This window comes from Elephas maximus, chromosome 12 (assembly GCF_024166365.1).
Source record: "Elephas maximus indicus isolate mEleMax1 chromosome 12, mEleMax1 primary haplotype, whole genome shotgun sequence".
In the NCBI taxonomy this organism is placed as follows: Eukaryota; Metazoa; Chordata; class Mammalia; order Proboscidea; family Elephantidae; genus Elephas; species Elephas maximus.
Window position 1 is genome coordinate 59,353,991 of NC_064830.1, and position 20,909 is coordinate 59,374,899.

A 20,909-nucleotide genomic window follows, 5' to 3' on the forward strand; every position below is an offset into this window, starting at 1 on the left:
TACTGGTGTTTTGGTCACAGCTGCCCTGAGTCCTAACCAAACCATGACACTGCTCCGCCCCTTCCTGTTCTCACAAGATCCTCTGCCTTGGGCTGTAGGTCCACACCCACAGAGGACTGGATATGAAGTCCAGAGAAGGGCTCCCCTGCCTGACTCACCCCCATGAAGGGAAACAGGGGCAGTTTCCGGGGATGCTGAACAAATGCGGTGGGCCGGCCTGCCTTGTCCGCCACTTGCTCACCATATTTCTGCTTGAGGAACAGCGACGACCCACAGCACTGCAGCTCCCCCTTAGCCATGATGGCTATGCGGTCCCCCAGGAGGTCTGCCTCGTCCATGAAGTGGGTGGTCAGCAGGATGGTGCGGTCACTCTTCTGCTGCTGGAGCAGGTCCCAGATGGCCCTCCGGGAGATGGCATCCATGCCTGAGGTAGGCTCGTCCAGCATTAGCACCTGAGGGCATGGGGCAGCCTTGTGATGTGGGAAGGGTCACACCGGGCCCAGCCTGGCCACCCTGTGGGCCCTGGAAGGCCTGAGTCCACTTCCACCGAGACACGGTCAGACCACCCCACGCCGGATTTCCCTCCTGTGGTGCCGAGGGCTGAGGGGGCTGGCCATGGTGAACGGGCCTGTCTGTGCATGGGTGACCCTGCACCTTGGAGCCTGCGATGAGGGCGATGCCGATGGACAGCTTACGCCTCATGCCCCCACTCAGGAACTTGCTCAGGGAGTCCTGCTTGTCCTCCAGGTCAAGGGTGCGCAGCATGTGCTGGACTTCTTCCTGGCACTTCTGGAGCGACAGTCCTTTCAGCTGTAATGGCGAGGACCACAGGAAGATCAGATCAAGGCCTCTGACAGGCTGACCCTCCAACATGCTCCTTGGCCCGAGACCCGTCTCCCCTTGACATTTGTCTGCTCTTTGTGGGGAGGATCAGAGTGCACTCGGCTGCCTCGGAAACTGGAGCAGATAAGCGACACAACAGCAGCTGCTGAGAGAAACCCGGCCGGTGGCTCACCTGGGCATAGAAGTACAGATGCTCCACCACTGTCAGGTCGTCGAACAAGATGTCATGCTGGGGGCACAGACCCAGGCTCTTTCGGATCTGAGCCATGTCTTGTGAGATCTCATACCCACTGATGTACGCCCACCCGCTGGTGGGGGGAAAGAGACCTAGGATCAAGCAGACGACCCCAGGAGCTGAAATTCAGCCTGAAATGATTGCAGGTCAGCAGTGGGGTATCAAGCCTTATTTTATCCACAGTCTTGGCCGTGGCCGTGCTGACTACTAAGTTGTCACTAACCCCTGCCCCAGATATGGGGCTGCATGGGCCTGCAGCCGGGACTGCAGAGAGGGGGAACGGGGACGGTCGTCTCACAGGCGTCTGAGCTTGAGGAATGAGCAGGACATGCTCACACCCTCCGCATGTGCGGTAAGGCAACCACCTCTCAGAGCCAGACTGCACCGCACTCACGCCGGCCTCCTGACAGCTGCTGAGGAACTTAGAAAACAGCCTGAAAACTTGTGGAGTTGTAGTTGGGCATGGTACCTCAGAGAAGGCTCTCTGGAAGTGCTGGCTTTGTGCTGGTTTCGGATGACACGGTCAGCATGGAGTGGACTTGTTTCTGCTAACAGTCTAAGCATGGACATTTACGAACAGTGGCTGAAGGGAGGGTGGTGTTACTGGAGGGGCAGTGCCCTGTCCCCTGGGCCTGCGGCACTGCCAGGAGGGAGAGCACACCCCTCCATCCTGGAGTCCCAGGGCCGTGGAGGGACTGGAGACCATGAGAGGTAGGGGGCCATGGCCTAGGCTGGGGTGGTGGCTAAGAGGCCTGCCAGCCACAGCGGGAGGCTTGAGAGGCTGGCCTGTGACGGCAGACAGATGGTGGTCTCCCCCGTACCCAACTTACCTGTGAGCATGGACAGGTGGTGGTCTCCCCTGCACCTGGCTTACCTATGTGGACAGGTGATGGTCTCCCCCACACCCAATTTACCTGTAAGCATGGACAGGTGTGGTCTCCCCCATACCCAGCTTACCTGTGAGCATGGATAGGGTGGTGGTCTTTCCAGCGCCATTGTGGCCCAGCAGGACTGTGATCTGTCCCTCGTACAGGTTCAGGTTCAGGTCCCTGACGGCCACCTTCCCCTTATTCCCAACTCTGAAAACCTGCAGTAAGGCAAAAGGCTGCCCTGTACACCCCTGGGCCCTGGGGGCGCCTCACCCCATCAGCTCCTGCTCCCCGTGGGCATGCAGATGGCGGAAGGAAGCCACGCCCAGTGTCCAGGTGGCAAGGGCTGTGCAGAGTGAAGGCTGGGGCAGGGTCGGACAGAGAGCCATGGTTAGAGGGCACTGATGCTTCCTGCCTCCCCCTCCCTATGTTCTGGCTTTCCCCTGTGTCCACAGTAGAAGGCCTGGAGGCCAAGGGGCTGCCTGGGAATGAGAGTTTACTGGAAAGCTGCTGGGAGTTGGGTCAGAGTGGCGGGGGTAAGCGGATCTGCGCCCCGACTCTGAGGTGTAGTTGAGGGACGCTCTGAGCTCTGAAGGAGGATCAGTGTGGGAAGACCTTGCCAGCTCGGAAGCACACTGCCCAGGGCCACCTGCCTTCGTCCCAGCCCCTGCCCATCTCACAGGGAGGCTGCACCTTGGAAAGATGCTTGATTTTGATCCCGGCTACCAGGTCCTCTGGCTCGGCCTCAAAGAACTCCATCCTGAGCACTTTTTCTGGGTCATCATCTTTATCCTCCTTCACCAAGATAGTCCTCAGGCTTCTGCACCAGTATGAGGGCTAGGGTGAAACCAGATGGGGGTCAAAGTGGTCAATTCACACCCACTTATCCGGTTAGAGATACACAGAGCAGCAATTAGCTGGAGTACTGAATTCATGCTGCAGCATGGCCTTGGTCTTGACTCTCCCCGAGCTGCCCAGGAGACCCTGCTTTGAGTCCGCTTGGCTCCTTGCTCCTGCTGCCCCCGTGGGAGAGCTCTAGGCCTCAGTGTTCTGAACTGGCCAATGGGCACAGTGATGACTCCCTAGGAACTAAACTGGGAAACTGAACACCAAGAGAGGTTATGAAACATTTCAGCCCAGAGTGTGATGTCAGGGCCAGAAAGCCAAGGAGGCTGTGTCTCTGTGCCGCTGGCTGAGTCTACGTACCTAGCTCAAGCTGCATGTGAGCTGTCACAAGTGAAAGACGCCAAACGGGCTGGGCCCCCTCTGCTACACATGACAAGAACTTGTCTCCTCTGTCCAGCCGCCTAGTGACAGACGCCATGCAGGGGAAAAAACACATGACAAATCGCGCACTCCTAGCCCTCGAGGATACCTGGGAGTTTATGGAGCTGCACACAACACAAGAGTGTGGGCAGGCCAGAGCCCTGGGAGAATTCCCACCACGGGCAAGCTCTGTGAGGGTGGGGCTTTAACTCGCAGCAGGGTTTCCAGGGTCTAGAGTAGCGTCTGCAACACACCAAATTCGGCTGGTTTTAAGAGACTATTTTTCACAATTTAAGGGACTCTGAAATCAGTATGCATCTTGTAATTGGAGAATTCCACAGTTTACCTGTGTCTTTATTACTAGTGATTAATAAAGTAACAGTGCATTAAACAATCAGAGCTATCTTAGAGTGGATGAATACAGTGGGGGACTGCAAGGGTTTGGAGTATGTTCTCCCAAAAGATGTACTGAAGTCCTAAACCCCGGAACCTCAGAACAGGACCTGATTTGGAAAAGGGATCTTTGCAGACAGAGTTCGTGAAGATGAACTCGCACCAGAGCAGGGTGGCCCCGGTCCAGTGGCTGGTGTCCTTGTAGGAAGAGGGGAGACACAGACACGGAGGAGAGGGCCGTGTGACCACTGAGGTAGAGACTGCAGCGGTGCAGCCCCAGGCCCAGGAATGCCTGGGGCCACCAGAAGATGGAAGAGGCAAGGCAGGATACTCCCCTAGAACCTCTGGAGGGAGCGCAGCCCTGCCCACACCTTGGTTTTGGACTTCCGGCCTCCAGAACTGAGCAAGAATACACTCCCCTGTGGTTTCAAGTCCTCTAGCGCATGGCACTTTGTCCCAGCTGCACCAGGAAACTCACATAGACATGTGGCAAGTATTAACTGAATTACAGAATGAATCAAGAAGAGGCACCTAACCTTGCACCAGCAGGGGATGAATGAACTACACAGAGGTAGGACCCTGTGCCGTCGTAAAAATGAGGCTGACTTAGAAAGAAAGAGGCATATGTTTAAGTATAAACACGCTTTTGAATAAATAAAGCAAAACTTGTAAATATATACGCATAAAAGCCTGAAAATATATTTATAATAAGCGCACATATGTATATTCACTTAAGATGTTGGAGATACATTGTTAGGTGAAAAAGCAAGTTTCAGTCGTTATTACAATATGATCGTGTTGTGTTAAAAGCAAACACGTATGTGTATCACATACAAGTATATGTTATAAACACGCATATGTGTTATATATGTGTGGGTGTGTTAATATACACATAAAGAGCCCAGGTGGTGCATCGGTTAAGCACTTGGCTCCTAACCAGAAGGCTGGTGGTTTGAACCCACCCAGCAACTCCGTGGGACAAAGACCTGGTGATCTGGCCCCATAATAAAGATTACAGCCTAGAAAACCATATGTGGCAGGTCTATTCTGTCACATGTGGGGTTGTCATGAGTGCAAAATCACTCCGTGGCAATTAAAAACAACAACGTGTGTGTTAATATACGTATGTGGTGTTGTGTGAAGAGGTTCACACCAAAGTGTCACTGTGTCCTCTGGGTAGGGGACTGTGCTACCTATCTCGGCAATGCCATAATTTTTACAATAAACGTGTATTCTTTTGTGGGCAGAAAACCTAGTAATATACTTTTCACGAGGCAGCAAAAGCAAGCAAGAGTGTTAAAGGTTGCAGAGACCTCGGTAAGATGGAGGCTGTTAGGGACCGGGTCTAAGTGGGCAGCAGTGGTCGATATGCACTGGCCATGGAGGTGATGAGCTGGTGTGGTTTTGGATCCCTCATCTCAGGGCCTGCCTGGAGGAGTTGGCTCAGGGGAGCACCTCTAGGGAGGCCGTGCTGGCCCGCCCCCAGCGGGTGCCCTTGCCAGGAGCTTAAGCCACCCCAACAGTGAATTCCAGGTCACACTACTACCACCCACAGGGCTGTCAACGGGAAGGGGAATGGCATTAGAACTCACCGTGAAGAAAAAGTACCAGGGCTGGGGCACTCCGAACTGGCCGGGGCAGATGGCCTCCACATACCAGGCCACCAAGCCATAGAGGACAGCGTCAAACAGCAGCATGCCCAGTACCTGCCCAAAGGAGAAGTTGTCGTCCACGCTGACCGGGCTCAGGAGGTTTCGCCACTGCAGGCCTGTGCCTGGAAGACACACAGGGAGATGGCGATATTGGGTGGCCCCGCCCGGGGTGTGTGTGTATGTGTGGGTGTGTGTGTGGGTATGGGTAGGTGGGTAGGTGGGTGGGTGTGTGTGGGGGGGTGTGGGTATGGGTGGGTGTGTAGGTGGGTGTGTGGGTGTGAGTGTACGCTTCCACACAAAAGCCAGAGCAACTTTTCCCACCTGATTTTCTAACACATTTTTAAGTTTCTTCAGGTCTTTAGGATAATAAGTTACGAAGTTGGTAAGTTTCAAAACCAGCAGCTCACTGACTCACTAGATGCGTCACGTTTATGATGTTTATGACACATGCACACATATATACATACACATACATATTACATGTACATACATTTACCAGTTGCTGTCAAGCTGATTCCTGACTCATGATGACCCCATGTGTTGCAGAGTAGAACTGCACTCCATGGTTTTCATGGCTGTGACTTTCTGGAAGCAGATGACCAGGCCTTTCTTCTGGGGTGCATCTGGGTGCATGTGAATCACCAACCTTTTGGTTAACAGCTGAGCGTGTTAATCATCTGCACTACCCAGGAACTCCTCTGTACGTATGTACACATGCATATATACGTATATATGTACACACCAAACCAAAAACCAAATCCACTGCCATTAAGTCAATGCCGACTCATAGCAACCCTGTAGGGTTGCCCTACAAGGTTTCCAAGGATGTAATCTTTACAGAAGTAGACTGCCACATCTTTCTCCCATAGAGGGGCTGGTGGGTTGGAACTGCTGACCTTTTTGGTTAGCAGTGGAGTGCTGAACCACTGCTCCACCAGGGCTCCACACACAGACATGCTCACACACACAGATATATGCACACATACACACATACACATATACACAGACTTGGGGTCCTGCCAACAGTGGACCGAAGTACACTTAATAGAACTCTTTTTTGCAAACTGAACTATTTCAGACATATTTGAAGGTAGAATTAGCAGTGCTTGTAGCAGTTTTTCTTCTTGTTCGTTCGCCACCACTCATCCACCTGCCTGGAAGCTCTGTCCGGCCAGCTGCCCTCTGCCCGTCCCAGAGCTGTGCTGGAACCGGCTGCTGTCTAGCCTGGGTGAACATACGCCTTCAAAGGACTGGAGTTTGTCTCTGGACACTCACTATACAACTGTCAGAAAAGTAGACAGATCTAAGGTGCCCATGGTTGAATGCTTCTTTGTAAATGATTTTTTAAGAACAATTTGATCCCTGGAAAGGGCTGTTCATTTACAAAGCCTCCATGTAATCGACTACTTCTATACCCAGAAACACACATATTTAAAAGCTCCACTGTCAGAAGATGTTACCAACGAAGAAGAAAACCCTAATCGGAGACCAAGTGACACTGGCCGTTCCTGTGGCCTCTCCCTGCCTCTTTCCAAAGACCCAATGTTTGGGAGCCACAACCAGTAGGAACCAGTAGGAGCCACATGGCTGGAGGAAATGACAATGTCTGGATGGAGACGGGCTGAGGCCATCTAACAATGCTTAGGGGTCAGTCACATAGAAGGTAGGCTGTGTTCCAGCTCCCACAGGTACAGCAACAAGGCAGGTGTCAGCAACACAAGCACTGTGACTGCCGCCCACCCCAGGGGAGTACCTAATCCAACCCGACCCTGTAAGGCACTGTTCGCACCATCCAATGAGAGTGGGTGGGGTCTGCTTGGAGTGACTCCTAAGAGCGGAGTCTCTCTCTCCAGAAACATTCCAGCAGGTGAGGGGTAAACTAGGTGCCCCCTTTCATCCAGTCAAAGGGGAAGGCTGTGCTCTGATCAATTACAATATGAGTGTCTACCACACTGTCTGCAAAGGCGGGGCGCATGAGCCAAACCCAGCCCAGAGAAGAGTGGTATCTGACCCCATGGTATTTAAAAAATCAAGAAAGTCCATAAAAATCAAGGAAAAACCTTCCTAGTTCATCGCTGGTTCCTTTCAGGCCTCCCTCAGTGCACCCTAGCTTCCTAGCTTTAGTCAAGACCCCCCCCAGAGTCCTGGGGTCCCTGCAGGGGGGGCTACTGCTACCACTTTACCCAGAGCTAGGGGTTGATCTCAAGGCTCAAATCCTTGGATTCTGAGCTCTCTGCTGTGATGACACTGAGTGTCTTAAAAAGCAGGAAGTTCAAAAAGTAAACAATTTCATCCTTGAGTGCTGTGCTTTTAAAAAAATTATCCATATGAGACCAAATGGACAACAGTTACTCTAAAGCATAGATGAGATGTCTAGGGTGGCAGTGAGACCAAATTAAAGGGAGTGGAACAACTAGAAATAATGAGAAGGTTGATACTAACTGAAGAATGTAACCACTGCCACTAAACATTGTGTGTAGAAATTATGGAATGGAAGCCTGTTTTACCGTGCATACTTTCACCAAAAATACAATAAAATATATATATTCTTATTGTGCTTTATGTGACACTTTACAAACCAAGTCAGTCCCTCATACAAAAACATTTATACGCCTTGCTATATACTCCTAGGTGCTCTCCCTGTAATGAGACAGCATACTCCTTCCCTCCACTCTCTATTTTCGTGTCCATTCGGCCAGCTTCTAATCCCCTCTGCCCTCTCATCTTCTCTCCAGACAGGAGCAGAGCTGCTAGAAGGACCCAAAGCCGGGTCTCAGGCCTCCTGGGAAGTGACCCCTGTCATGCCCATCGCCATGTGAATTCACCGTATCTCTGTCCCAGCTTACGTTATTATCTGAGTCCAGCCCGTTGGAGGTCCCTCTGCCTAGATTCCCTCAAAGTGATAATGAAGAGGAAAATACTCACCTTTTGCTTCAAATTTCCCTATGAGCTGGGCCCCCATGGCCATGGCAACGTTGGAGAGGAGGCAAGAGAAGAGCTTCTGGCTGAGGGTCATCCAGTTGTAGCGGGGAGCCACGAAGAAGTACGGGATATAGGTGAAGAAGTAGAGAAAGCCACCGATGGCCGCCGCCATGTTGGCTGTAGGTGGAGAAAGGGACAGGAGATGGTGCTGGGGGCATCCATGGGGTCAGCGGTACACAGGGGACCTTCCCTGGGATAGGTTGCCCCGTGCTTCCCAGCGTCAGAGTGCAAGCTCCAGTGCTGGAGGGGTTCCAGGGTTCGGCCAGCCTCTTGTTGGTGTTCTGCATCCGGAAAATGACACCCACCAAGGGCTTCACACACTTTCCCCATCCTAAGGACCTTGTGGTGGTCTCTCTAGCCCTGACCCCAGACGCGATGTCCAGTTGCCTCTCTGACATGGCTAAAACTGAACTCTTGATCCCCCTGCTACAAGTCCCACGTTTCTCCCGGTCTGCCCAACCTTGGTGTTCATTTAGTCGTTCAACAAATACTTGCTAAACACCCACTTTGTGCCACGCCCTGTTCCAGAGAGACAAAAGGCCCACCCTCTGGAGCTTCTAATCTAGTGGGGAGACAGAGTAAACGGACAAGTCAGCCAGGCATGGAGTACACTGGAAGAGCAGGGGAACAAGGCAGAGAAGGGGACAAGACGTCCTGTGTGCCATCCCATCCAGCACTTCCTCTCATGTCTCCTCCCTTTCCGTCAACTCATGCTGTAGGTTATTGCTACTTAGATGTCCTCTGATCCCTCTGTTATGGGTTAAATTGTGTCATCTACAAAGATATGTTGAGTCTTAACCCCTGATATGTTGGACCCCTGGTGGTACAGTGGTTAAGAGCTCAGGCTTCTAACTAAAAGGTTCAAATCCACCAGGTGCTCCTTGGCAACCCTATGAGGCAGTTCTACTCTGTCCTATAGGGTTGCTATGATTCGGAATCAACTTGATGGCAACGGGTCTGGTTTGGTTTTTTTTGGAACCTGTTACTTGTGAATGTAACCTTGTTTGGAAATATGGCCTTTGAAAATGTAATTAGTTAACATGAGCCCTGGTGCAGCAACAGTTAAGTGCTTGGCTGCTAGCCAAAAGGTTGGTGATTCAAACCCACCCAGCGGCTCAATGGGAGAAAGACCTGGCGATCTGCTCCTGTAAAGATAACAGCCTACGAAACCCTATGGGGCAGCTCTGCTCTGTCACATGGTGGCGCTATGAGTTGGAATGGAACTGACTTGATGGCACAATAACAACAAGGTCATACTGGAGTGGGTCCTTGTCCAACATGATGGGTGTCCTTATAAAAGAGAAGGGACACAGAGAGAAGGCAGCTATGTGATGACGGAGGCCCAGACTAGAAGGATGAGACCACAAACCAAGGAATGCCTGGGGCCACCAGAAGCTGGAAGAAGAAAGGATGATTCTCCCCTAGAGCCTCCAGTGGGACGGCTGCTCTGCTAACACCCTGAATTGGGACTTCTGGCCTCCAGAACATGAGAGAGTAAGTTCCTGTTGTTCTAAGCCCCCAGTTTATGGCGATCTGTCACAGCGGCCACAGGACACTCACACCACCCTCATCCTTACATATCCTGAGCAGAACTGCCCTGCTTTCCCGGACTCAGAGCACCCAGGGGGGTAGGTAGACAACTGACCTTTGCTGAAGAAGGTGCTGACCATGAAGCTGAAGGAGATGGAGGAGATGGAGAAGCACAGCAGGAAGACCAGCACAAGGGATGGGTCGCTGTTGGTGAGCACTGCCATGTTCTTCTTCACCTGCGAGACGCTGACAGGTCAGCTGGCCACAGGTGGGTGGGCAGGTGGAGACAAGCCGGGAGTGAGCAAACACCCGTAGTCATGTGAGGCGGACAAGGACCAGAGGGGGTCTGCATACGCAGCGAGGGAGCCCCACCATTTCTCTGCAGACACTGACCACGCTCAGGCTCGGGTTTCCGAGGGGAGCCCCCACCGCCTTGGGATCCCGTCACCTTGACCACCTCTCTCTCGGCATGGGACTTCCCTCCCAGAGCCGGACACTTGCCTTGATGCAGAAGAGCAGGGTTATGAAGGAGACAGCGATGAGGAGGAAGAGGAAGAACAAGAGGAACCAGGCGCTCCAGTGCAGCCAGCTGCTCAGCCCCATCATATGCATGTACTCCTGAGGAGGGGCGGTATCGTCATTGCCACGTCCTTCGCCCACAGAGTGGCTGGTGGGTTCGAACTGCCAACCTTTCAGTTAGCAGCCTAGCCCTTAACCACTGCACCACCAGGGCTCCTTCTGTAAAGATTATAGCCTAGAAAACCCTATGAGTAGTGTATGAGACCAATATTGTAAAAACTCAAGAAAAGGTTTACACACATAATAAAAAGAAAGAAAGCAATACAGGGCAGTTCTAATCTGTCACCTGGGTCACTAGGAGTTGGAATTGACTCGATGGCACCCAATAACAGAAGAGCTCAAAGACGATGAGAGATGGAGGTCATCTGGGTGGGGAGCTGGTAGCCGATGTGCAGGGTTACCTTGAGTTTCTTCTCCTTCTCCTGCACGACAGCCCGGATGATGGTGAGCGAGGTGTAGGTGAAGCTCAGCATGAGCAGCAGGGGGAACTGGTACTGGATGGCGACAAGGAAGGGGTCCGAGATGAAAGGCGGGTAGGGGAACCTCTTTGCAATCACGGTGACCGTGTGGAACAGCTGGTGAGTGGCAGTGTTTGCGTGATACTGCATGATGGCTCTGTCCACAGCGTGCTGCACGGCCAGGAAGCCTTCTCGGATGTACCCTGCGTTTAAAAGCAAAGGACACTCTGACATGTCGGGTTGACATGTGTCAGAAAGGCCACGTGGCAGTGCTGTTTGCTCAAACAGCTGCGTGAACTGCGTGCACAAAGATACCCCAGGGTCCTTGAGAAAGGGGCACACGAGGTGACAGAGTGACTTCATTGAATGTCCTTCTGTGGCCTTAGGCAGTGGTCTCAGATGTTCAGAGGCTCCATGGGAGACGGGAGGAAACACATCAGAGACAAGCAGTAACAGCAAACGAGGCGAGATACTAGTCTCACTTCACTCTCACCAACAAACCACTTTCACATGTACCATCACGTCTATAAACTCCTTGACATGGACTTCGATGGAAAGACCCTACCCGCCCTGAATGGGTTTGGTGGAATTCTAAACAAAGAAATAAAAAAACAGGCCAAAAATACACTAGGAAAAATTATGCCAAAAGACTTAGGTTAGTGGAAGCAGGGTCAACGAACAGGTCATAAGAATAGAGACTGGTTCTCCATTTCCAGTGGAGGTCTACCCCAGCAGGAAAAGGGAACTGCAGGGAGAGGCTATAACTTCAGGGAGGTGGGCAGAGACCAGAAAGAGGCTGACGGGCTTTGTCGAGGTGGAATCAGAAAAGAGAAGGGCTCAGCCAGTGCGCTGGCTTCCTGCTGCTGCTACAACAGATAATCTCAACCTTAGTGGCTTAAAACAACACAGTTATTATCCTGCAGTTCTGTAGGTGGAGAGTCTGACATAGGCCTCACCGGCCTAAAATAAAAAGGTTGTCAGGGCGTCATTCCTTCTGGAGGGTCTAGGGGAGAATCCATTTACTGCCTCTTCCAGCTTCGAGAGGCCATTGCATTCCTTGGCTCCTGGCCCCTTCCTTCATCCTCAAAGCCAAACATATCTCTCAGATCCTCTCTACTGCTTCCACACTGGAACTCTGGTGGTGTAGTGATTAAACGCACAGATGCCAACCAGAAGGTTAGTGGTTTGAACCCACGAACCACTCCTCAGGAGAAAAGACCTGGTGATCTGCTTCCATATAGCAAACCCTTGGAAATCCTATTGGGCAGTTCTACTCTGTCCTATAGGTTCGGTACGAGTTGGAATAGATTTGATAGCAATGGGTTTGGTTTTTCGGGTTTGGTGACCACACTGGGCCCAACCAAGTAATCCAGGATAATCTCCCTCTCGTAAAGTCAGCTGATTAGCACCCCTAATTCCATTTGCAACCTTAACTGTCCTTTGCCATGTAACCAGACATATTCATAGGTTCCAAGGATTAGGATGTGGATAGTCTTGGTATTGTTGTTGTTAGGTGTTGTCAAGTCTGTTCTGATTCATAGCAACCCCACGTACAACAGAACGAAACACTGCCTGGTCCTATGTCATCCTCACAATCATTGCTATGCTTGAGCCCATTGTTGTAGCCACTGTGTCAATCCATCTTCTTGAGGGCTTCCTTCCTCTTTTTTGCTGATCCTCTACTCTACCAAGCATGATGTCCTTCTCCAGGGACCGGTCCCTACTGATAATATGTCCAAAGTATGTGAGAGGAAGTCTCACCATCTTCATTTTTAAGGAGCATTCTGGCTGTATTTCTTCCAAGACAGATTTGTTCATTCTTCTGCCAATATCATAATTTAAAGGCATCAGTTCTTTGGTCTTATTCATTACTCAGCTTTTGCAGGCATATGAGGCAATTGAAAATACCACAGTTTCGGTCAGGTGCACCTTAGTCCTCAATGCGACATCTTTGCTTTTCAACAACTGAAAGAGGTCTTTTGCAGCAGATATGCCCAGTGCAATACATTGTTTGATTTCTTGACTGCTGCTTCCATGCGTGTTGATTGTGGATCCAAGTAAAATGAAATCCTTGACAACTTCAATTTTCATTTATGATGTTGCTTATCGGTCCAGTTGTGAGGATTTTTGTTTTCTTTATGTTGAAGTGTAATCCATACTGAAGGCTGTGGTCTTTGATCTTCATCAGTAAGTGCTTTAAGCCTCTTCACTTTCAGAAAGCAAGGTTGTGTCATGTGCATATCGAAGGCTGTTAATCAGTCTTCCTCCAATCCTGATACAATGTCCTTCTTCATATAGTCCAGCTTCTTGGATTATTTGCACAGCACACAAATTGAATAAGTACGGTGAAAGAATACAACCCTGATGCACACCTTTCCTCAATTTAAACCACGCAGTATCCCCTTGTTCTGTTTGAATGACTGCCGCTTACTCTATGTACAGGTTCCACACAGGCACAATTAAGTGTTCTGGAATTCCCATTCTTCACAGTCTTATCCATAATTTGCTATGATCCACACAGTTGAATGTCTTTGCATCGTCAATAAAACACAGGTAAACCTTTTTCTGGTATTCTCTGCTTTCGGCCAAGAACCATCTGACATTAGCAATGATATCCTTGGTTCCAAGTCCTCTTCTGAATCCGGCTTGAATTTCTGGCAGTTCCCTGTCGATGTACTGCTGTAACTGCTTTTGAATGATTTTTAGTAGAATTTTACTTATATGTGATATTAATGATATTGTTCAATATTTTCACCATTCTGTTGAATCACCTTTGGAATGGGTACAAACATGGATCTCCTCCAGTTAGTTGGCCAGGTAGCTGTGATTTGTGTCCAAATTTCTTGGCACGGACAAGTGTTGCCTCTGTTTGTTGAAACATCTCAATCGGTATTCCATCAATTCCTAGAGCCTTGTTTTTCGCCAATGCCATCACAATGACATCATTCGTATGTCAGTTTGTGTAATGTAGTGGCTTGTGTGTTGCTGTGATGCTGGAAGACGTGCCACTGGTATTTCAAATACCAGCAGGGTCACATATAGTTTCATCTGAGGTTTCAGACTACAACAGACTACGAAGAAGGACCTGGCGATCTACTTCTGAAAAAACTGGCCAGTGAAAACCTTATGAATAGCAGCGGAACACTGTCTGATATAGTGCTAGAAGATGAGGCCCTCAAGTTGGAAGGGACTCAAGATGTGACTGGGGAAGAGCTGCCTCCTCAAAGTAGAGTCACCTTACTGATGTGGATAGAGGCAAGCTTTCAGGACATTCATTTGTTGATGTGGCAAGACTCAAAATGAGAAGAAACAGCTGTAAACATCCATTAGTAACCAGACATTCCTGGGGGTACATTATCTTGCCACAGTGACCTCCACCCTCAAGTTGCTATGTCAGGGAGGCAGAGGCCTTCGTGTGCTCCCTAGTTCCCCCAGGCTCACTTGTTCTGACTGGAGTGGTCTCTAATGACATCCTTAATGTGAAGAGGGCCTGTGTACTCGTTTTCAGGACAGGGAGGAGTGACAGCCTGGGAACACAGGAGACCTCAATCCAGAGCCAGGCTTGGGACAGAATGAGTCCAAGGAATGAGTGGGCATAACATTGTTACCAGTTGACGTCGAGTTGATTCTGACTCATGGCGACCCATGTGTGCAGAGTAGAACTGCTTCATAGGATTCTCAAGGCTGTAAACTTTTGGAATCAGGTTGCCAGGCCTGTCTTCCGAGGTCCCTCTGGGTGAGTTTGAACCATCAACCTTTCAGCTAGTAGTCAAGTACTCAACCATGTGCAGCACGCAGGAAGACAGGTGTGTAATATTAGGATAGCAAAAGGCAGCCTGTGATCCTGAGGCCCAAGCCTAAAGGACAAGAAGAGGACATGGGGTGCAGGTATGGGTGGTGTGGGCATTGTTTTCTGTGTTACCACCACCAGTTAGCAGCGTGGGGCTAATTGCTCAGCCCACCAGGGTGCCTCTTACCAGGCTCTCCACCATCAGGGGACGTGGGTTCCCTTGGGCCTGGGTTTGGGAAAAGCGGGAAGAGGGAGGTGGTGTGCCACCCCTCTGTGTCCTTTAGGAAGAAGGAGCCTGTCTTCGTCCACATGTAATTTCTTCGTGTGTAGCTGAAGCGCAGGTGGTATTTCACCTGCAGAAACAGAAAGGAAACAGCGTGAGGGATGCAGGCCAGGCATCGATGTGAAGGTATAGTGGGCTCATAGTGGGCTTACCACCATGAATTCAGTCCCTCCCTCCCTCGCTTCCCCAAACGTCCAAGGGGGCCTGGAATGTCAGTGCGATGGTGGTGGTGTGCTGCAGTGGGCTAAGGGAGCCCCATGTGGGCAGCTTTGGGGTGCTCTTAGCTGCCCTCTTTTGCCACCTTCCGACATAAACTCTATGTGAGATGGGTCCCCAGTAACCACCAATTTGGGGCCCACAGAGGGCTGCCAAGATAATACTGGATGAATTGACCATTTCCCAGAAGCAAAAAACTTGCCTTTTTTTCCGTTAATATGTAACTGAAATTCTAATGGCTCATCACACTTAAAGTCCCAAGTGTCTGCTCCTCTCCTCTCTATTCCATTTGACCCCATCCATGCAGGCCTAGAGATAATGTTACCTTCTCCAAAATGAAGGAACTAAAAGGGGCCTCACGCAACTGCTTCTTCAGGCAGGTGAAGTGTTCTAAGCTATGCTGGACTGAGCCTCCAGGAGCTGCATCAGGGGGATGAAGGGTAACCCCAGGCTCATAGACAGAGAGTCTAGTATCTACTCTTGGGCAGGAGTTGGGGAAAAGCAGCAGCTTCCATAGGTTGGATCAGCTCACAGTGGAGGATGCTAAGGCCCTGCTGACCCTCCTGTGGCCCCTCATCACAACGATGAGGGGCAATTCTCACCGCCAGCGGCAGAGGGTCCCTGCTGTGGTTGAAGGTATGCTCGAAAACCACGGCGGCCAGCACGTTGGAGGAGCAGTTGTTGTACTTGATGTAGTACTCAAAGTCCTCCTCAGAGGGGAAGCCTCGAACTGTGGAGAGAACACACAAGCAGAGGTGTGAAATTTCAGGTCATTTTCAGATGAAAAATGGCAAGGTTACAAGTTTCCCCACTGTAAGCTGCCATAGAGTCAGCCTCCAATTCGTGGTAACCCCGTGCATGATGGAATTGGACCTTTGTGCTCCATAGGGTTTTCACTGGCTGATTTTCAGAAGTAGATCACCAGTCATTTCTGCTTAGTCTGTGTTACTCTGGAAGCTCCGCTGAAACATGTTTAGCATTACAGCAACACGCAATTGTCCACTGACAGATGGGTGGTGGCTGTGCACGAGGTGCAATGGCCGAGAATCGAACGAGGGTCTCCAGTAGGGAAGCTGAGAATCCTACTACCGAAACAGCACTGCCTGGGCAAGTTTCACTGTTGTTGTTAGCTGCTGCCGAGTCGGCCCTAACTCATGGTGACCCCACGTGTTACAGAGTAGATTGCTCCATGGGATTTTCTAGCTGTAATCTTTACAGAAGCAGATCACTAGGCCTTTCTTCTGCGGTACCACCAGGTGGGTTAGAACTGCCAATCTTTCGGTTAGCAACCAACTGCAAACTGCTTGTACCACCCAGGCTTCTACAGGTTTCCCTAGGGCTTTGTAAGCCTTTCCTAAGACTCAGGTTGACTTCCATTGTTCGTGGGGAGGCAGGCTGCATACAGGCCGGCAGAACAGCTCCACCAGGCCAGGCACGGGACAGAGATTTGTCACCCTGTGATATTCTGTGAGCTGGAAGGGAGCACTGGGAGCCACAAGGAGTTGTACAAACTCAAAGTGCTCCTCCAGGCAGGGCACCACCTGGGTGGGCCTCTGCTGCCTGGGTCAGCATCTCCACCTTGTAGCCACAATAACCTCGAGTGGATGCTCATGTGTAGACTCTCCAAGACCTTGCTATTGCCCAGGTGCCACTTCACCTCAAGGTTTGACTGTGATCGTACAGCAAGGGACTGAGGCACTTCGTCAAAGTGCTTACTAAACTGAACTAAACGCCAGTGGGAGGTACTGGCAAAATAAAAAGGAAAAAAAGGACAATGTTTCTTGATGTTGAAAGGAAACATCTAGAAAAATTGGCTAAACCCAGAAACCAAACCCAGTGCCGTCGAGTTGACTCCGACTCATAGCAACCCTATAGGACGGAGGAGAACTGCCCCATAGAGTTTCCAAGGAGCGCCTGGTGGATTCGAACTGCTGACCTTTTGGTTAGCAGCTGTAGCACTTAACCACTATGCCGGCAGGGTTTCCGAAAAATTGGCTAGCACATGTTTAAAGGAAGTTTCCCTCAACAGGCTTGCTTTCCTTCCTTCCTTCCTTCCTTCTTTTTCAAATGTCCTCTGCATTTGTAGTTAGGGCCCCTTTTCATTCCTAATGCTGCTCGGTTTTTTAAAAAAGTAATTTAATATTTTTTGTTGTCAAGAATACACACAGAACATAACTCCAATTCAACAGTTTCTACATGTAAATTCAGCAACACTGACTGCATTCTACAAGCTGTGCAACCATTCTCACCCTCCTTTTCTGAGTTGTTCCTCCCCCATTAATGCACACTCACTCCTCCCTAGGGTTCCTATCTAACCTTTCAAGTTGCTGCTGTCAATCTGACCCCATATAAATTGTTCTTTTCGACAGGCTTTCTGATGCCTGTGTTTTAGAGCTGCCCTCCTGGAACCCCAGCCAGAAAAGGCTCTGTGCCATTTCTGCTCAGGCTATGCTCTGGCCTTGTCATTAGAGGATAGTGGCCACTCAGTTATCCTTCAGGATGTATTGTTCCCACTATAAATGAGACGTGGTCTGGAGCTGGTTAAATCCAAAGCATCGTCACACACATTCTTCACTTAGCCCTTACAACTCGGGACAGATGGTGTCCAGGCGCCTGGTCCCATTTTATAAGTGGGACCCAGACACAGAGAAGCCCAGGGTCCCACCTGAGATGACCCAGCCTGAGCGGTGACATCGAGACTGGACAGCAGCCTTGGGCTGAGATCAAAGGGCATAAGCCCCTCAGCCCACAGGCCATAGAGACATCTTCACAGTCCCAGCAGTGGGGAACCCTACCCATGGCTTCACACGTGCCTTCCAGGGCCCTTCCCCCATCGCCTTACCTCTCATATTGATCACTAAGGCCTTCTTCACCGTCTCGGTGATGGTCCTTGCGGCGTCGCTTCTGGAGGGAATGTACACCAGCTCCCAGGTGTCTTCTGGAGGAGGAAAGCTGAAGAACAGAGGCAGCTCACGGAGGGACTGGCCAGGATATATGGTAGCATTGGAGACGTTTTCTGACTGGATTTTCAGGCGAAGCCAAATCAGGATCCCAGAAAACAGCAACGGCAGGAAGATTTCCAAGACTGTGACGACAACCTTCCGTTTCTAGAAGAGAAAGCAAAACTGCATATTGAAGCCAGTCTGAAAAGGCTATGTACTGTACGATTCCAACAGGATGACATTCTGGAAAAGGCAAAACTATAGGGACAGTGGAGTCCCTGGGTGGTGCAAATGGTTAACTTGCTTGGCTGCTAACCGAAAGTTTGGAAGTTCAAGTCCACCTAGAGGTGTCTCAGAAGAAAGGCTTGGCGATCTACTTCCAAAAAATCGTTCACTGAAAACCTTATGGGGCACAGTTCTACTCTGACCCACATTGGGTCGCCATGAGTAGAAATAAACTCAACAAGAACTGGCTTTTAGAGACAATAAAAAGATCGGTGGCTGCCCGAGGCTCAAGGGGAGAGGAGGGATGAACAGGTGAGCCCAGGGCATCTTCAGGGCAGTGAAGTATCCTGCCTATTATGCAGGATACTCTAATGGTGGACATGTGACATTATGCATTTGTCAAAACCCACAGGGTTACAACACAGAGTGTACCCTAATATAAACTATGGACTTTAGTTAATAACAGTGTGTCAATATTGGCTCATCAATTGTAACAAATGTCCCCCTGCAACGGGAAATATTAGGAGAAACAGTGGGTGTGGGGGAGAGGGTACATGGGAATTCTCTGTACTTTCTACACAAATTTTCTGTAAATAAAAAATCTAGCTCTAAAATACAAAACCTAGTGAAAAAAACTGCCATTGATCCAGGGCCAAATGGAAGGACAGGGCCACAGAGTTCCCTCCCTCGAGCCCATCTCTCCCTCAGGCTCCCTCCTTGACCTAAGACCCACACTGGCCCTACCTGCAGGGCTGCGCCTACCTGCAGGGTGTAATTCTTCCAGAGCAGCAGCGCCAGCTGCTGGAGCACTGCCATCTTCCTGCCAGGGACGTGCAGCTCTAGGTGCCGACCAAAGACAGAAAATCAGGGGTGCAGTGGAGATAGGAAGTGCTTGGCTGCTGACCAAAAGGTCCACAGTTTGAACCTGCCAGCCACTCTGTAGGAGAAACTTGTATCAGTCTGCTTCCGTAAAGATTGTTGTCGTGTTGTTAGGTGCTTTTGAGTTGATTCCGGCTCATAGTGACCCTATAGGACAGAGCAGAGCTGCCTCACAGAGCTTCCAAGGAGCGGCTGGTGGATTTGAACTGCCGACCTTTTGTTTAGCAACTGAGCTCTTAACCACTATACCACCAGGGCTCCATATCTGTAAAGATTACAGCCTTGGAAACCCTATGGGGCAGTTCTACTCTGCCCTACAGGGTCACTGTGAGCCAGAATCAACTCAATGGCAACAGATTTGGTTTTTGGTTTTCGTGGAGACAGGTAATGGTAGGTGTCTACAGGGGGAGGAGGCAGGGAGGCAGGAGGAACCAACACCAAACACAGCTCCTCCTCCTCCAGCGTTTCTTCTGCCTTTTTATACCACCTTAACTCAAGCCAAGGAAATCCTGGTGGTGTAGTGGTTAAATGCTACAGCTGCTAACCAAAAGGTCAGTCATTTGAATCTACCAGGTGTTCCTTGGAAACTCTATGGGGCAGTTCTACTCTGTCCTATCAGGTCGCTATGAGTTGGGATCAACTCCACAGCAACAGGTTTTTAACTCAAGACAAAGGAGCCCTGGGGGTGCAGTGGTTAAACGCTCAGCTGCAAACTGAAAGGTTAGTGCTTCAAACCCAATCGTAGGTAGCCTGGGAGAAAGGCCTGGCCATCTGCTCCTGTAAAGATTACAGCTTACTTAAACAAAAAACATGCCCCGAAGTCTTCTCAAAACCAAACAACAGTTTAGTTTAACTAGTAAAGAACGTCTGCCTTGAGTATTGTGTTCTTTTAAGAACTATCTATATGGGATCAAAGTGACAACAACAACTCGAAAGATAAGACAGCAAACTTAGCAGGCGGTGAGATTACGCTAATCGATGAGCAATAAGTCTGAAGATGGGGGGAGAATGGTTGCACAACTAGAAGAATGTAATCAGTGTCACTGAACTGTATGTGTAGAAACCCTTGAATTGGTGTTACGTTTTGCCACGTATATTCTCAACAACAAAAATTATGGCCTAGAAAACCCTGTGGGGCAGTTCTGTTCTGTCACATGGAGTTGCTATGAGTCAGAATTGACTTGATGGCACCCAACAACAACTTAAGACAAGAACCCTTAAAAGAAAGACATCAGTCTCTGAGCCACCTTGATGGCTTAAACTCTATTCTGCACGTTCAAAGAACGTGAACGCTTTTTGGAGACTATCTTTTTCTTACCCAATGTACATGCTTTTATGTGCAATGTACATGCTTTTAAGTGCAATTTGTCATTTAATAAACACTCACACTGTCTCTGTAGTTAATGTGAATTTGCTGTTTATTAGCAAACTATTCAGGTGTATGGAATTCTTTGCCAGGACTGGTGTTATCCTCAAACAACACAGTACCAGTAAAGGGAGGCTCAGTTTAGTGTTCTGGCTGCAGGGTGACTTCTAAGACTTGGAGAGGACCGTCAAGGGAGGGCTGGAATCAGAGCCACCTCAGGGGTCCTCACTGGCCTTGCTGACCCAGAGGCAGGATGTGAAGAAAGAATGAGCTGAAATCACTCACCCTCCTGCCTCAAACCCTAAAAACCAGTTTTTCTTGTTGTTATCATGGGTACTGACATCTGAGCCTCCACTGCCAAAGACTGGCCACTTTTGTCTTTATTTTATCACTTCTCCAAA

At 49.9% G+C, this 20,909-nt stretch overlaps 1 protein-coding gene across 6 annotated transcripts in view; it reads right to left on the minus strand.

Annotated features, from left to right (window-relative positions):
- The window catches only part of ABCA3 (ATP binding cassette subfamily A member 3), a 50,575-nt gene that overhangs the window by 17,390 nt on the left and 12,276 nt on the right, over positions 1–20,909 (minus strand). For 5 of the 6 annotated variants that reach the window (XM_049903162.1, XM_049903161.1, XM_049903158.1 and 2 more), the window contains 14 exons: positions 19,026–19,200; positions 17,939–18,203; positions 15,699–15,826; positions 14,785–14,950; positions 10,751–11,010; positions 10,272–10,388; positions 9,886–10,006; positions 8,184–8,357; positions 5,199–5,380; positions 2,641–2,784; positions 2,036–2,165; positions 1,016–1,170; positions 655–810; positions 242–452 (listed from right to left, as the gene is read on the minus strand). In XM_049903162.1, coding sequence (XP_049759119.1) covers positions 242–452; positions 655–810; positions 1,016–1,170; positions 2,036–2,165; positions 2,641–2,784; positions 5,199–5,380; positions 8,184–8,357; positions 9,886–10,006; positions 10,272–10,388; positions 10,751–11,010; positions 14,785–14,950; positions 15,699–15,826; positions 17,939–18,203; positions 19,026–19,079 — 2,263 coding nt within the window. In that variant the 5' untranslated portion in view covers positions 19,080–19,200. Of the gene's footprint in view, positions 1–241; positions 453–654; positions 811–1,015; positions 1,171–2,035; positions 2,166–2,640; positions 2,785–5,198; positions 5,381–8,183; positions 8,358–9,885; positions 10,007–10,271; positions 10,389–10,750; positions 11,011–14,784; positions 14,951–15,698; positions 15,827–17,938; positions 18,204–19,025; positions 19,201–20,909 lie in introns of those variants that run through there. The other variant, XM_049903160.1, reaches the window with a different exon arrangement.